The following is a 17,744-nucleotide window of genomic DNA, read 5'->3' as shown; positions in this document are numbered from 1 at the left end:
AATAATAAAAAAAACAACAGATAATTAAACACGGTTTAATAATAATTTAAATATGAGACGTTAAATAGGCCATTTTTAAACCTCGATCCTCTCTGGACGGCTCCTGAAGTTTCCATAAAAATTTTTCCCGGAAGACGTCCCTCTAAATCTTTGATGGAGAACCCAATCAGGTCTCAAAACCCGGAGGTCGAATAGTCCGCATTCATCCGTACTGAATTGGTAGATCACTCAACATATTAATTAAATATTTTAAACCCTTCATATTCAATTATCGATACTTATATCAATTTTCTCAGAATTACATGCTCTGCAAATTTTTTTGTAATATTTGATCTATTTACTGACGATTTATGCAAGCTACTATATATGTCAAACCTAAATAATAATTGTGTTTTAAGAACCCAATTTTTTTATATTTTACAATACTTTTCTCAAATATTACTAGAGTACCTGTTTTATTCAATTTTTAAAATCAAAAAAAAAGATATCAAACTATCAAATTTACCTCTTATTTCAGTATGTTTTAATTTTAGCTGGGAGCAGAAAACAGAAGGAAATTTTCCGCATGCTGAAATTTAAAAACGAAGCTTTTTCAGACCAATGGTTATTTAAACGTTTTTTTTATCATCACTTTTAGGACTTGTCCTGAAATTCTTTCTTTCTTCGAGACCCCCATTATATATATATCTATAAAATTGTAAATTATCTTAAAATACCGTACTAATAGAATATTTTATCAATTTTTAAATACTAAATAAAATTAAGTCTCTTTCTAAAATAACAAAATATTTTAATTGTGCTTGTTTCAGGAGTATCTCATTCGACTAGAACTCTTGAAGATAAAGGAGAATTAGTTGTTGTGGATCAGGTAAAAGAATTAATCATTATTTTTTCCTCTGTGGTTAGAAGTATATATGAAACTGTTAACTTTGAACGATTATTTTTTTTTTACTCTAGTTATTATATTGACATTACAGTTGAGTAACACGAGTAAAAATGACGACACTCATAACTCATCTAGTAGGTATGGGTAACAAAACTATCTGGTTATAAAAATTAGCTTCTTTTCTCAGTAACGATAGCGGTAAAATAACACATTCTTTAAAATAGTCAGTAATTTATGTAAATAAATAAATTTATTTCAATTAAAAAAATAAATACATAACTGAAAAAAAAAGATTAAGAAAAATCTCTTTTAAAAAAAAACTTTTTTTTTTTGTCTTCAGTCATTTGACTGGTTTGATGCAGCTCTCCAAGATTCCCTTTCTAGTGATAGTCGTTTCATTTCAGTATACCCTCTACATCCTACATCCCTAACAATTTGTTTTACATATTCCAAACGTGGCCTGCCTACACATTTTTTTCCTTCTACCTGTCCTTCCAATATTAAAGCGACTATTCCAGGATGCCTTAGTATGTGGCCTATAAGTCTGTCTCTTCTTTTAACTATATTTTTCCAAATGCTTCTTTCTTCATCTATTTGCCGCAATACCTCTTCATTTGTCACTTTATCCACCCATCTGATTTTTAACATTCTCCTATAGCACCACATTTCAAAAGCTTCTAATCTTTTCTTCTCAGGTACTCCGGTCGTCCGAGTTTCACTTCCATATAAAGCGACACTCCAAACATATACTTTCAAAAATCGTTTCCTGACATTTAAATAATTTTTGATGTAAACAAATTATATTTCTTACTGAAGGCTCGTTTCGCTTGTGCTATTCGGCATTTTATATCGCTCCTGCTTCGTCCATCTTTAGTAATTCTACTTCCCAAATAACAAAATTCTTCTACCTCCATAATCTTTTCTCCTTCTATTTTCACATTCAGCGGTCCATCTTTGTTATTTCTACTACATTTCATTACTTTTGTTTTGTTCTTGTTTATTTTCATGCGATAGTTCTTGCGTAGGACTTCATCTATGCCGTTCATTGATTCCTCTAAATCCTTTTTACTCTCGGCTAGAATTACTATATCATCAGCAAATCGTAGCATCTTTATCTTTTCACCTTGTACTGTTACTCCGAATCTAAATTGTTTTTAACATCATTAACTGCTAGTTCCATGTAAAGATTAAACAGTAACGGAGATAGGGAACATCCTTGTCGGACTCCCTTTCTTATTACGGCTTCTTTCTTATGTTCTTCAATTATTACTGTTGCTGTTTGGTTCCTGTACATGTTAGCAGTTGTTCTTCTATCTCTGTATTTGAACCCTAATTTTTTTAAAATGCTGAACATTTTATTCCAGTCTACGTTATCGAATGCCTTTTCTAGGTCCAATAAAAAAACATATAGGTAAAAAAGCTTTTATCACTAAAATTTTAAAAGCATGTTGTATTGAAAACTAGCTATAAGAATCTTTAAAAATGCTTAGATTTTTAAGTACGGTAATCTGAATTATCAAAACAAATATTTTATTAAGCCTAGTTAAGAATAAAAATTGAAAAAGAAATTAAAATTATGTGTTGAATCTATAAAACCTTATAAATTGTTGTATGAATTACGTCTAACAAATAAATTTGAAATTTTTAAATCTTTTAGTAAATCTTGACATAATTTACTTAAACTAATAACAGTTTATGGTTATTCCCAAATATAAAAATGTCAAGGACCATGTTTGTGATATTAAGTAGAGAATCATAAAATACAGAGTTATTACTCCATTATACTTATGATAGATATTACTATGTTATCATCAATCTATAAACTGCAAGAATTTATCTTAACATGTTTTAACAACTTTTTAAATGTAATAAAAATAAGTAACTGTACAAAAAAAAGAACTTTATATTTCCTTATTTTTAAATGTATTTTGACTTTTCCTTTTAATCGATTAAAAAATACAAAAAAAAAATTTTAAGATATAGCAGTTTTAGGAATCAGGAAATCCATATTAGAAAAATTAAATTTCGCAACGAAAGGAATTTAGAATAAAAGGAACCTTTTTATAAACGAAAAATTGATGCATAATAATACTGTAGTCAAAACAGTAACTTTAACGGAATTGAAACAGAAAATCTGATGAAATATCTTTAAAATGGAAAGTAAATCCTACGGGGAATCTACGGTCTCAGAAAATCAGAAAAAGGATACAGATTAAAAACAAATAAGGAAATTTATAAAATCCAAAAAGATTTGGAAACTGCAGTTAGAAAAATAAATTAAAATTTCTTGGACACATGATCCGAATGAATCTAAAAATACTACATAAACAAATTTTCAAAAAACTTTGGAAATAATATACGTTTGAAAACGTGTAAAAGAAACAGGTAAAATATAATTGAGGAACTTCAAAACCTAAGGATAAAATTTTGGATAGAATCACGGAGTTCGTTAGAACTTCGTCGGTAAGAGGCGACGAAGTCAACGAACTACGTTTACAGTTCTAAACCTGACCTAACCTACCAGTAAAATTAAAAAGAGGGAAAAAATAAGCGTGAAAACATTATATTTAGTTTAGTTAGATTAGTAATAAAGAATACTTTCAAAAAATACCTCGAATTTTGTTGGACAAGATTATTTCCATTTGATGAACCGCGGGACTCGAATATGTCATTTTATTAATTTTTTACAGTGACTTTACGAATCGCGTCGCTAGATAGCAGTACTTGATACTACTAGGTAGCGTACAAAAACTTGATAATGTACTTGAAATAATAAAATTTAAAAGAAAATATACTACAGCTTGTTTTAATATTAAATGCTGTTAAGTAAATGAAAGTACTGAAGATGAAACGATTTTTTTAATTCCCATCATTTTTTTAGGAAAAAATAAAAGTATTAGTTTAAAAGAGATTATATTAGTTTTATTGTAAAGTGAATAAATAAAACAGATATAATTCGATGGGTAAAATCGAATTTAACGACAAAAATCGAGGGTTACACTTTCAAAGTAATAAGTGCAATATTACATCACGGATTTTCGATTTGAAAAGGTCATTATACTAGTTTTATTAAAAAAGGAAAAATATGAAATGAAGTAAACGATATGACTATCAACAGAAAAATTGGCCGTGAAATTTAGTTTATTTGTTCTAAGGCAATAAATTTTAATTATAAATTCATAAAATAATAATCAGTAGTTCATAAAAAAAAAGAAAAAGAATAATCTAACAAAACGCAGTGATATCCAAAAAAAAATTACATTGAAATTGTAAACCGTACGGTGAGAGTCTCGCAGATGTAATTTCTTCCGCTCAAAAAACAAAAATTTCTGTAACATTAATAAAACTATTTTTTATAAAACGATACTGATATCAAAAAAAGTAAGACAATACATTTATATTATCAAAATCTGTTATTAATTTAGAATTTTCTTTCAAAAAATACATGTTAAATATGTCTTAATACATGAATTTATACATTTATGTGTAATACATATCAAATTTACATAAATAATAAAATTCTTATAATTATTATTGTTTAATAAATTAAATCGTGTGCCGGTAAGAGTTTTGTAACAAATTTTTATTTTTTTGCTTATTATATGGAACGATTAAATATTGTTTATTATCTATTATTATATATGTATTTTCTACTACAGTTATTATATTATATTACATCTAATATTTTAGCACGTATTTTTTTTAAAGAAAATTCTAAATTAATAACAGATGCTGATAACAGAAATGTAGTGTCTTACCTTTTTTGATATCAGTATCGTTTTTGTTCAAATCAGTTTTATTTATATTACAGAAATTTTTGTTTTTTTAGTTGAAGAAATGATATCTGCGAGACTCTTACCGTACGGTTTACAATTTCATTGTAATTTTTTTGAATAAAATTTATAGAAATAGTTTAGTGCAATGATTCTTGTGAATGAAGGAAGAAAAATCATCAGAAGAAAATGGACAAAAGAAGGAAAACTGGTGCACTTCGAGAAAATGAAGGGAATACTGGAATATATATATTTTTCTCAACAGGAAGACGGAAGAAAGAAATTCGTTATACTTTACGCTACTTTCTTTTTTACGACTGTAACGCATGTTAAAACCATTTGTTTACAAAAGGCAGTAATCAGAAATTAATTTTGTGAGTAATGATGAGTTAATTGTATACATTCAGCCCTTGAATGTACAGTTTGAAGTTAATTACTGGTTGAGCAAGCACCCGCAGTTCGATGAATATAATATATAATTATTTGCTGCAGCACATCCTATTCAATGAGGAAGTTAATGAGAAACTACATCGCTTCTCAAATTCGCTGGTAAGCCTGGCATGGGATGTTTCTTATTTTTTAAGAATGACCTGTGTCATTTTTGGAAGTTATTTTGTCTCTTGTCAGGTCACTTATCAAACCCATCGGGTTGGTCTAGTGGTTAACGCGTCTTCCCAAATCAGCTGATTTGGAAAGTCGAGAGTTACAGCGTTCAAGTGCTAGTAAAGCCAGTTATTTTTACATGGATTTGAAAGCTAGATCGTGGATACCGATGTTCTTTGGTGGTTGGGTTTCAATTAACCACACATCTCAGGAATGGTCGAACTGAGAATGTACAAGACTACACTTCATTTACACTCATACATATCATCCTCATTCATACTCTGAAGTATTATCTGAAAGGTAATTACCGGAACCTAAACAGGTAAAAGAAAGAAGGTCACTTATCAGTCATTATGGTATCTAATATACCCTGTTTTTAAAATTAGAACAATTCAAAAGATGTAAAATCGTTCAAAAAACAAGTTACACCATTGTAATATACTACTCCATCTGGAAAAATTATCAACGATAAAGAAAGACGAAAATTTACGATTAGGAAAATTATTAAAAATATTGAGAGCTTAAATGTAATTCTTTTTCTCGAAATAATTTTAATTATGATTATTAGCATACGACGTTTTTTATTTTTCATGATTAATTCATCACATAAGCTCCTCGAATCTTGTATTGTTGGAATATGAAATATAAATCTTGTAGCATATGAAAAATATCATGCCTGATTCGAACCCGGGACTTTCGAATGAAAGGCCAAATCTGTATCATTCTGGCACGGAGATCTGATTTATTTATTATTCAAGAGAAAATAATAAATAAAAATTTCTTTAATTACTTGCTAACACAACAAAAAAATTAAAGAAAAAAAAAATCGTTTAATTTTTGTACTATATACTCGTTTATTCTTGATATCGTCGAATCATCACTTGAAAGAAAACTTGAAAATTGAATTATTCTTTCGTCACTAAAAGAAAGTTTTTTCTTAATGACTTTTGAAAAAAGTAGTTTATTAAAGAAGTATGGACTTCTTATAAATCGTTTGATTCATTTAGGAATCATCGTTTGATACTTCGCAATATCTAGGGAATAAATAATGTCCTAATATATTTCAAAGCTTACAGAGAGGTGCATCCCTTGTTCATCTAACGGCTTTACTTGCAGATTGTTAATCCATCAACTGTCTATACTATTAATTAAAACCCGACAATAGAATTATGTATAGAGATGGTATCGCAGAGCCGGCGGCATTAATTTATTATAATTGATCCGGCTTATCCTTCAACAATCAACTTCCTTTATGGGAAGCGCTCTTCAGACCCATTCCTGTAAATAATCTAATTTATGGCAGCTAAAAAATTTTAGAATAAGTTCAACTTAAATAATTCAACTTTTAATAATTCAGTTTTTTTGCTTGATGTATACATCAAGCAATTGATCATACATAAATCCCAGATTCTGGGTAAATCTGATATAGCTTTGTAGTTTTGAGTGAAACTCAATTATATCATGAAATACGGTGTGTGTGTGTATGTGTGTGTGTGTGTGTGTGTGTGTGTGTGTGTGTGTGTGTGTGTGTGTGTGTGTGTGTGTGTGTGTGTGTGTGGTATTAAATTTTAATATGGTAAAAAAAAATCGATCCTCATAATTTCTGAGAAAGATCCATCATATAGAGTGTTCAAAAAGTGATGCAACCTTATGGAAGAATGTTTCCTTCTTTTGTTGCTGATTTAATTGACGAAAATGGGTAACCCAATGCATCAAAGAATTTTCATTGTCTCCCAATATATTATTAGATGTGCCAGTTATTCCCAGACCCTTCACAAAAAAGTATGGTGTAGTTTCACCAAAGAAGTCCTCCATCAAGCAGTTGTACAAGTTCTAAGAGGCAGGGAATGTGGCAGATGCAGAAAAAAGTGGTCGACCGAAAGTGCTAACACCAGTTGAACCAAAAGTTGATCAAAGTATGATCAACGTTCAAGCTGCATGTTCTGTTAGTCCCACGAAGTCTGTGCGACGCCTATGTAGCCAGTCTGGTCTCTCTGTTGGTAGAACCCACACGGCATTCCTCATGTATTTAAAAAATGCATCCGTATAGAATGCGTGTTGTTCACGAGTTGTTATCCACAGACACTGGAAAAGTGTAGCTTTCTGTCAGTGATTCATGTCATCCGTAACGTCAGATGGGAAAGAACTCGATTACTGGTTTTGGTCTGACGAGGTATGTTCTATCTTAATGGATACGTGAACACACAGAATTCACGCATTTGGTTCACGGAAAATCCACATAAGCTGCATGAGTCTCTCTGCACGGAAAAAAAGTGGGTGTTGTGGAATTTTGCGTGGATGAATCTTCGTGACATTCTTTCACGGAACAGTGAAAAGTGAGCGCTACATATAGATGGTGTAACAATTTGTAAACACTATACCTGCAGATCGGTTAGAGTGTACGTGGTTCCAGCAAAACATTGCAATCCAATAACATACTCATACAGCCAATAACACTATAACTTTCTTGGATTAGTGTTTTCATGGACAAGTGATTTCGAAGGTGTTGTGACCTTATCGGTCTCCTGATTAATTCCCTCCTGACGTTTTCTTGTAAGGATACTTTAAGGATGCTGCTTATAAAACTCATACTCACACCATTCCCGAATTGCAGAGCGAAATTGAACAATACCGCTGAAATTCCTAAACAAACGTTACAATATGTGTTTAAGAACTTTCAACGTCGTATTCAATTATGTGAATTACATAATGGAGGTCACTTTCAACAACTATTGTAACTTACTCTTTTCTCTTTAAGGTTGCGTCACTTTCTGAACACCCTAATAACGTCTTGTAGAATAAAAAATAGAATTAAGAATTAAATACGGAATAGTTGAAATCAAGTTCATTGAATTAATTTCTGTAGATGTCGCTATTAAACAATTCTGGATGAATTTTTCCTTCAGATGATGTATCCTCAAACTTTTGGTGTCTAGAGGTTTAAGTACACGGTTCGCTATTTCGTCTCTTTCTTTCTAACTCGGCGAATAATAAACGGTTCAGTGAATCTTCCTTCATCACTCTACTTCTATATTCTCAGGATGCATTTTGTAAGAATATGTGAGTGGAATAGTATTTTATATTTTTGATGTAATAACATCTATAGGAAAAGACAAAAACCCAAACAAGTATGTTTTTAAATTATCTCAATATCTAATAGAACTTAAAAATTTAACCCTTTTTCGATTTAAGTATATTTATCTTTATAACTTTATTTATTTTAAAACCTATGTAAAATAACTTTAAAAAATATTCTAAAATTATTTGCTGCTCCGGTTAAAAGTTGTAAAAACTTTCTTCGTGAAACTCAGTACTAAAGTTCATTGTTTCAAGATACGGAACCAAAATTGATTTTAAATAAATTTAAAAATTTAGCCCGTACCCCTAAAATAAAGAATGTGATTTTTTTCATCTGTTAACTCAATATTCAGAAGGAAAAAAGGAATTTAAACAATTTTAGTAGAACTGCTTTTTAGAGTGGATGGTTAATTATACCTACCATTCTGTGATAAGAAGGCAATGAAAACTGTAAAACATCGAAATGTATCAGAAAGGAGGTCAATGACTAGGAAACTCCTTAGCGAATAAAATTACAAGAGATACTAAGTTAGAAATAAAAAGCAGACTGGCAAAATTGAGGTGAACTTCCCTGTAAAAAAAGGAAGTCTAACAAATTAAGCTTTCACTTAAGAATTAGAGAGATTTTCTTCAAATATTTATGCGGGATGTACCATTTAAATAAAGTGAAAAATGAATGATGGGAAAAATAAAAAAATGAATGCTAGAACAACAAAATATGAATGATAAGGAAATAAAAATAATTAGAAAAAAGTTTTTCTTTAAAAACTTTCCAAATAAATTCATTAGAAGACATTGCACGTATCTACAACATGAGCTGATGATAATAAATGAAGCTATTGGTGTAATCTATTATTTATTTTTTTAATCTTCTCTAAAGTAAAATTAATATATAAACTAAATTGGAATGTTTTTATGCGATCACTTTCGTTCCCAATGGGAAAAAAGTCCGTCAGTAAATTAAACACGTATTAGTCGGTTGAAGATTACTTAAATTAAGCAAATAATTAAATTTATCTTCATCAGTTTACCTTAGTTCCAGTATGTTAGAAGAGTTTTTATCAGGTTTTTTCTCACGATTTTTTCTCCAAGTCCATTTTTGCTTCGGAAGAATTTTTATGGTGGATGATTTAATTAAATAATGTACATATTTTACACTATTATAACATCTTTATTTATTTAACTTAATTTATTTTAGGCTCCTCTTATGCACAGCGTTCGTATCGCTGTAGCTCGACGATGCGATAACGCCGTGTTCTAAAAAAACGTCGGGACGTTCTGAAAATTATTACCTTGACCATCATTCGTGAACGTTCTCTTACATAATATGTAGATCCTTGCATAATTTATTCCACCTACCTTTCTAAATACACGTTATATTTTTACACATATATATTCCATTCGGACTCATTGAGTAATTAAAGGAAAAGTAAAAAATATTCCATAAAAGGAGCAATTTAAAATATCCTTAAAGAAATAAATGTGATAAGATGAAGTTAATGAAATAAATAACGTTATTAATTAATGAATTTTAATAAAGTTAAACCATTAATAACATTATTAATTATTACTTTAATATGTTAGAATATCAATATATAAAAAAAGCTAACGAATAAAAAGAACTAACGAATGTAAGACTCAAAACTAACATGAATTATCCGTATGTTTATTAGCGGAAACGGTACTGTGATGACATCAAAGGATTACGAGTCGAAATAATGAAGCAAAATTGACTGCCCTGCTATGGTTTTTAGCTGGCAATACAAAACGCCGCATCTATATTAATAGTATAGTTTGTTTTGCGAAATTCACTTACAAGACGCCGGTTTGTGGGCTTTTTCTAGAACATGACGTCCTGTTTGTTTTGCTGATTGTCGCAGTAAATTTTCCTACCGCGTTTGCATAATAAGGAAAAAATTTTAACTTGCTCTCTGCAAACCTACAGAACGACGTTTTTATATCTTCCCACGTACGTGGTTACAAACATAGTGCGTAAAAGGAATCTTAAACATATCCGTTTCATTAATATTCAGTGTATTAACGGATTATCTATAATGACTCCCAGTAAAATTGAATGTAAATTCAGAAATGCAGTCACCATAATGTGATTAAATTGACTCTCATCTTATTAGTAAACCGTTTCCATTCCACCAATATTAAAAAATACTAACCTTAAAAATATTTTTAAACCTGTCATTTATCGAGTTACATATATGTACTCGTATATTCAGTATCCTAACTATACATTTTTGTACATTTAGTATAAAAGCAAGAAATAGATAACAAATCATTCCTAAAACTAGTGTATCTGTTTTTCTACGTAACAAACATCTTTTCATGCCGGTCGGCTAAGGAAAATGAGGAGTGAAGTGGTTTCCCGTCGTATTTTGGTTTTTTTTTGGTTTTTTTTACCGAAGTAAATATAATGTTACACACTGGTTTTTAAAGCTAACTGAAATAAAGGTAATATTCAGCTTTAAAAACACCACAAAAGCGATTGACCGTATAATGAACATAAATAATCACAGAGAAAGCCACACTGATTAATGTCTCTTGTACTTAGGGGTTTTGTATGTATCAAAAACTGAAAAGAAGATTAGAAGAGATAGTGTAAAGAGAATAATAAAGTAATAATAATATCCTTTTCTGTTGATTTACAGTGTATTGAATACCAAGTTATACAGAATTTCAGTTTCTAAAACAAACAAAATAGAGAGATTTTGTTTGTTGGAATAGAGAGAACGGACTTCACAGTTCTCGTAAATCAAAATTCAAAGTATAGGAAACTTTTTTAACAAAATTTAATAAAATTTAGGTAGCTTATATATTTTCTGATAGTATCTGGTTTTATCCAAATCTCTATAAAAGAGTGGGTTTAAGAAACACTTTTTAATTATAACTTTACACTTTTAAATTATATACTTTTTTAAATATAATGGTAAATTGAAATTTTCTATTTACTTAGAAACAGAATTATTTGCATTGCTAGTACATAAACTCGACTATTAGTGTAAATCCTTTGTTTTCCAATTTTCTTTCATTTATATATTATGGTTCTGTTTCATATGTAGAGTAATCCCAAATTGCATGACAATCTCTCTTGAGATGATTTTATAGCCAAAACTAGGAAACAAATTCATACAAGCTTTCGTTAGCGAGTTTCGGCTCGTGAAACATTTAACTCTGTTTCAGCTCCCAATTGTGTGTTATGTTTCTAATTAATGTTGAACTTTTCAAATTTGTATTTAATTTTAATATACATTATTTACATCAATTTTCTTAAAATTAAATTCTCTGTAATGTTAGCTAGAAATTTTTATTTGTTTATCGGTTAATTAACAAAGTTATTTTACACCAAACCTGAAAAATCGTATTTTCCGACGAAACGTTTTCGTGTTTATCCCGTTTTTCTTAAAACGTAATTAAGATAGAGATCTGAGACTTTTTTTAACCTCCGGGACCACCATAAGATATTGCTTTAGATATTGTTAGGATGAGATGAATGACAATTTTTATAGCGTGTGAAAATGCCGTGCCTGACCGGAATGGCAGAGATCTGGGACTACTTTTATTCAATTTCTTTGATCAAAAACCATAAGGAAGCACCAAATGTATTCCTAAATTTATATTCCAAGAATTTTAGAACGGTTTAATTTCACGGAGTGAGCAGAAATCAGGGCTAAATCTATCGCGAGCCGAAACGCCAACGAATCGTTTTCTGTCCTTTGTTTATATGAATCTTTTTTCTTATATTTTTGACTATAAAATCAACTCCCGAGAGATTTCCATTAATTGTAGAACAAAATTGTCGTTCTTGCAATGAACACTTGTTTTCTTGATATGAGAATAGTGTTTTTGGTGTAAAGACTCAATCAAGTATTGATCTGAGTGCAGAGTCTACTTGAAATTTGATAAAGGAAGAGTTTTTGTGTGAAACTTTCGGCGTAAGAGGATGGCGCGGGGATCGCGCTTCCGCGAATCGGTTAATTTGATTGTTGAGGGTTATAAGTTATGGTAGATGATTGTGGTTGGAAGAGCCCAAACGAAACCGATTGTAGGTTGTGTAAATTCACTGATGGAAATGGCTGCCGAGGCATTTGCATCGGTGGCATCCTGACAAAGGCCAAATTGGTGGCTGCTTTGTGTTATCAAGTTTAGAGGTGTTAAAAATTTAGAAGGTTTTTAGGGCTAGGAACGGAGTATGTGCTGTGGCATTTTGGGATCGCCTCAAGGGGGTTGTCTTCCCTTACGGTGGTCTGGATGGGTATTTATAAAGCTTGGATTAGTCGAGTTTAAATACCTGACTATATCGAGAAAGTTAAGCGACTGTTTGTCGGCTTTTTTTTATTTTGTATCAGTTCTACTTGTCATTTACTCATCATCACGTAGGTTCACCACTATTACTACATAAAGTTATTATTTTATTATTAATTAGAATTTGTTTTTTTTGTTTTATACTTTAATGTTGATATTTAGATTTCCAATTGAGATTTTTCCACTACAGTAAGAGGTTTTCCTCGCTTCTTCCAGACAAATTTGATCTAGGATAGACATATAAAAACATATCTAGGATAAATATATGTAATGTTTAACTTATAATTTGAGTAATTTATTATTGTAAAATACACCTTATTTGTTGATTTATTTTTCCAGTTTATACAAACTGTATTATAAGCAAGCAACTTTCTGGTATACAGAATGATTCAGGAGGAAAGAGAAATAATTTGGGAACTGATTAAAAAACTTAAAATAAGGAAAATCTTATTCAAATATATCTACGAAAACCCTTGGTTATCGAGTTACGGCTAGCGAAAACAATCCGGGCGAAAGTTTTTCGCCCAGAAAAACTCAAAACTCAAACTTCATCAGGGAATTTCAATTCCCTGATGAAATTAGGTCATAATGAAATTTTTAAGACTTATACATGGGATAAATTAGATGGTTTCTTTTGTTTATTGACCTGAAAAATCGAATAAAATTGGTCCCAGAATTTTATCTTTCATCGTTTTAACATAAAACAGAAAAATTCAATGACGAAAATACGTTTGCTTTAAATTCAAAGTACAATAGTTTTGTTAAATGACTAATAAATGAGTAACTTGCAAAAAATTTAATTCTGATAAAAGTTGATACAACAAAGGCTATGAAAAACGAAAAAAATCATCTTTTATTATCAAAAAAAAAATGGAACAAAACTTAACAGAAAAATTTACAAATAAAAAAAAATAAATAAAAACAGCTGTTTTTAGTACAATAAATTTATACCTTTAAAAAATTAAAATACTCTTAATTTATTTTACCAAAAAGAATGCTCGCTTTTCTGTTTTACGAATGTCCATATTCTCTTTTTTCTGTATTGCTTAGGTTTATTTACTTCAAAAAGGATGAGTGAATTTTTATTTAAACTGGTATTTTTATGTACTTAAGAATAATGTAAGATCTATGTTTCTTTTGTTAACAACCTTTTACTTCATTTCACTTTTGATAGAAAATGTTTTTTTTTTAACCAGTATAAATTTTAGAGGATAACATACAAACGTAAAAATTAAGCTAAAAAACTAATTAAGCAGTGGTTCAATTTTTATACCGATTTACTTTCTGTATGAAAGTTTTTTTTTAAATAATGTTTGTCACTTATTTTCGCATAAAACTTTTTAAGAAGTTCTCTTCTCTTTGTACCTATGTCGAATTATAATTTAGTTATAAAGGAAGATTTTTTCTCTTTGCACAGTAATCCTTATAATAGTCTATTAAAAATAAGTAACAAAATGGAAAGTAATGTTTACTCATTTACCTAGGAAAGGCTTTTCTAAAACCTAATTGATATTTACTCCCCTGTTTAAAGTTAATATTCCTGTGCCATTTTGTGTTAGCTCATTGAAAATTTAATTATTTTTTATCAACAGCATTAAATTTCTTATAAATTTAATCGTTAAATTTTTAAGTTTTTGCTTCTCCGGTTATCACATGTTCATTTAAAAAATAGATTTGTAGTGCTAGCAAACCACGTGTAAAAAATACGCAAATTTGTTTTATTTTTATGTAAACAAAGTGGTCCAGGAGGTATTTACCAAACATTGCTAGCATTTATTAAAATAATAAAAAACTTTCATTCAAATAAAGGTTGCTTTGTTTTAAAGTTACAGGCAATCAAAAATTTTCACTTCAATTTTGGGCACACGGTAAAAAAAATGGGATAGTGTATTTACAAGAATGCAGTTTATGAGGTTAAATTTATGATTTCAGATGTAGTTTTGCATAAAAATCTTAAAAATTTCGTAAACATCATGTATTGAATACATTTTGAAAAATCCCCTTGAAAAAACATTAAAAAATAACCAAAAAATAGAATTTTAACAATTTTATTAAAAAAAACATATACTAAAATTACAGAGAAATAAAAAGGTATTACTGCAAATCTTGAAAGTATTAAATTCTGAACGATTTTTTTTACACAACTGACCAAAAAGGAGTGTAATATATTTAGGATATATGTTATATGTAGAGGGATGTAGAGGGTATACTGAAATGAAACGACTAGCACTAGATAGGGAATCTTGGAGAGCTGCATCAAACCAGTCAAATGACTGGAGACAAAAAAAGTTGTATGTATGTTTGATCCACCGCAGCAGCTTATCGGCTGAACCGATTTAGATATGACTCCGCGTTGAAATCCTTACGCTTACCAGGAGTGTCTTAGGCTATATATATATATATATTTATAAATATATATACATATATTTATGTGTGTGTGTGTGTGTGTGTGTGTGTGTGTGTGTGTGTATGTGTTTAAATAAATTTAAAAAATTTGAAAAATCTATCAGATGGATGAGTCGTTTTTTAAAAAGTCGCATCTCTCAACGATTTCTTCTGAACGATTCGAAAATCTCGTATCTCATACGTATGAAATTTTCTAGTGTTTTTACACGACTGCTCAAAAAGAAGTGTAATGTATTTAGGGTGTATGTTTGTTCTACCGTAGCAGCTCAACGGCTAAACCGATTTATATGTATGACCCTGCTTTAGAATACTTACGTTATCGGGAATGTTATGTGGCTATATAAATATGTATATATCTATGTTTAATAAATTTTAAAAAGTTTGATATAAAGATTATACTACAGTGTACATTAATTCTATATACAAAATTGTCACCCGCGCGGTCTTTAATTATCTTAAAGAGCAATGTTTGTCTGAATTATTTTTTTGGCAGTCATATTTTTTAATTTTTAATATTTATCTCTTCTTAGAAAAAACTCTACAGTAAATTCTCTGCAAGATTAAACATATATTTTTTTTGATTCAAAAAAAATATATATGTATATATTTATATAGAACAATTACGCTAAGTGACGTATTTTTTTATGTTTATATTAAAATAACTAGCATCTACTCGCGGCTTCATCCGCTAACTTATAGCAGTCTAGTATATAAAATGAAGCTCCCGTTGTTCAGATGTTTCCGACGCACAGAGGGCTTTTTTTTGGCTGCAGAAGTTATCTGATCAATACTCTTTCTTTTGTTCGGTGGCACTTCAATATATCTGAAGAGTATGGAATCTAAAAATCCAATGCCAAATTTTCAGAATCATTAATTTTCCAACATAGTTACTTTCCCAATATTATTATTTTTCCCCACTTCTAAGTGTCCTACTACTAGAAAAATATTTTTTCAGTACTCATCGATTTCTGTAGTAACGACTTTCTGGCTATATTTCTGTAAAGTTAATCGCAAAATTTGAGATTGGTTAGAAGCTTCACGGAGAGGGTGAAAAAGCGAGGCGCGGTAATTTTTTCATAATTAAATGTAGATAACAATTTTTCACTTTTTTGGGACTGTTAGTGTGCAAAATTTCATTTCGATCAGAATAAAACTGCAGATCTGTAGAAAAGACAAACGGACATACAAACATTTTTTTTTAATCAATAAATGGATTATTTCAAAACATTAAGTTTTTACATCGACTTTTCAAACTGTTTACTGACAGTCAATTTACTATACACATAGCATAAAATTTAATATCTAGGCGGGAAACATGATTCTTCGTTAAAGTCATTTATGTTCTATAACCTTGGATAAAAATAAACTTTTTCATATATCCTCACAAAAAGAAATCGTGAGGATCCTTACAACGCGATCCAACTGGCCATGTATGCGATTACCCAATTTACATGTTAAAAAATGTTTTATTCAGAGCAGGGACATAAAAGTAAGCTGTAATCTACCAAGTTTTAAATACGTATAGATTTGTGTCATTAGTATTAAACAATACGTTTGATACTTACAAAAGTTTATCATTCAAAAAGTGAGGTCCGATAAGGAAATTGGATATATGAACTCTGAGTATATTACGAAATTTTTCAGAAAAGAATTAATTTTACAATATGTCCTATTGATAAAAAATAAGAAAAATATATATTATATAAACGTAGATCCGGAACACTTCAGTTTTTAGTTACATCTGGGGAAAAGTTTGCCCGGATTTCTATTTCAATAATAAAATTAGACTGTACTGAAAATATTGGGACACAAATTATGTGATAAAATTGATGGTTTTTATATAGTTTTTTGACTAGAGTCATAGGCACCCGACCTATACACCTAGTATTTTCTAATAAATATGATGTGAAATAAAAAAATTTAGTTAAAAACACAGTTTTTGGTTTGGAATAAATTACTTTCTTAAATTTCCATTAAAAAAAAAGTAGTGCAGTACTGCGCAAGATGACCTATTTTTCGTTTCCAACGTCCTCACTATTTCGCAGTCAGAAACACTTTGATTTTCAGAGTACAACTCACTACATACATTTGATCAACGAGAAGACCCTACAAACAAACATTAAGTTTAAACTCAATCACCACAGTGACTTACTGCATAAGCGCGTATGAAAAATACACCAGCACAAAGTTAACATAACCACAAATTGAGGTTATGTTGTTATGATAACGACCCGACCAATCTTCATCAAATTCTCACATGAACAACCTTACATACACTAATACAGCATATCTAAATTTCAATGAAATTGATTTAGTAGTTTTGGAAATTTTAGAGCCACAGAATGTTTTATACATAAATGTTATTTTTGAGGTTTTCGAGCATAAAACTTTACAAATGAATGGTGTTCTCGTAAACCTACCACAAAACAGAGAAAATTCATTTTAAACCCCCAATCGTATCATGCGACCGAAAAAATACTTCAAATTGATGCTGTGTTGTCTGTTGTCGATAAATTTAGTGTAACTCAGGAACGACTCAACGAATGAAATTGATCCAGTAGTTTTGGAAATGTTTTAGCCACAAATTTTTTACATAGGCTTACATATATATATATAAAAGGAAATTTCATTTTAAGTGAATGGTATTTTCGTTCTTCTCATACCTCAAAATGTAAAAAAATACA

The 17,744-nt window shown here is 29.8% G+C and overlaps 1 protein-coding gene across 1 annotated transcript in view; it reads left to right on the top strand.

Moving 5' to 3' along the window:
• The window catches only part of LOC142329196 (otoferlin-like), a 467,391-nt gene that overhangs the window by 264,218 nt on the left and 185,429 nt on the right, over nt 1-17,744 (top strand). Inside the window, exon 2 of the mRNA XM_075373594.1 lies at nt 810-868. Coding sequence (XP_075229709.1) covers nt 810-868 — 59 coding nt within the window. The remainder of the gene's footprint in view (nt 1-809; nt 869-17,744) is intronic.

Source organism: Lycorma delicatula, chromosome 8 (assembly GCF_047948215.1).
Source record: "Lycorma delicatula isolate Av1 chromosome 8, ASM4794821v1, whole genome shotgun sequence".
In the NCBI taxonomy this organism is placed as follows: domain Eukaryota; kingdom Metazoa; phylum Arthropoda; class Insecta; order Hemiptera; family Fulgoridae; genus Lycorma; species Lycorma delicatula.
The sequence above is the reverse complement of the archived record's forward strand: the minus strand, read 5'-3'. Positions and strand labels throughout refer to the sequence as shown.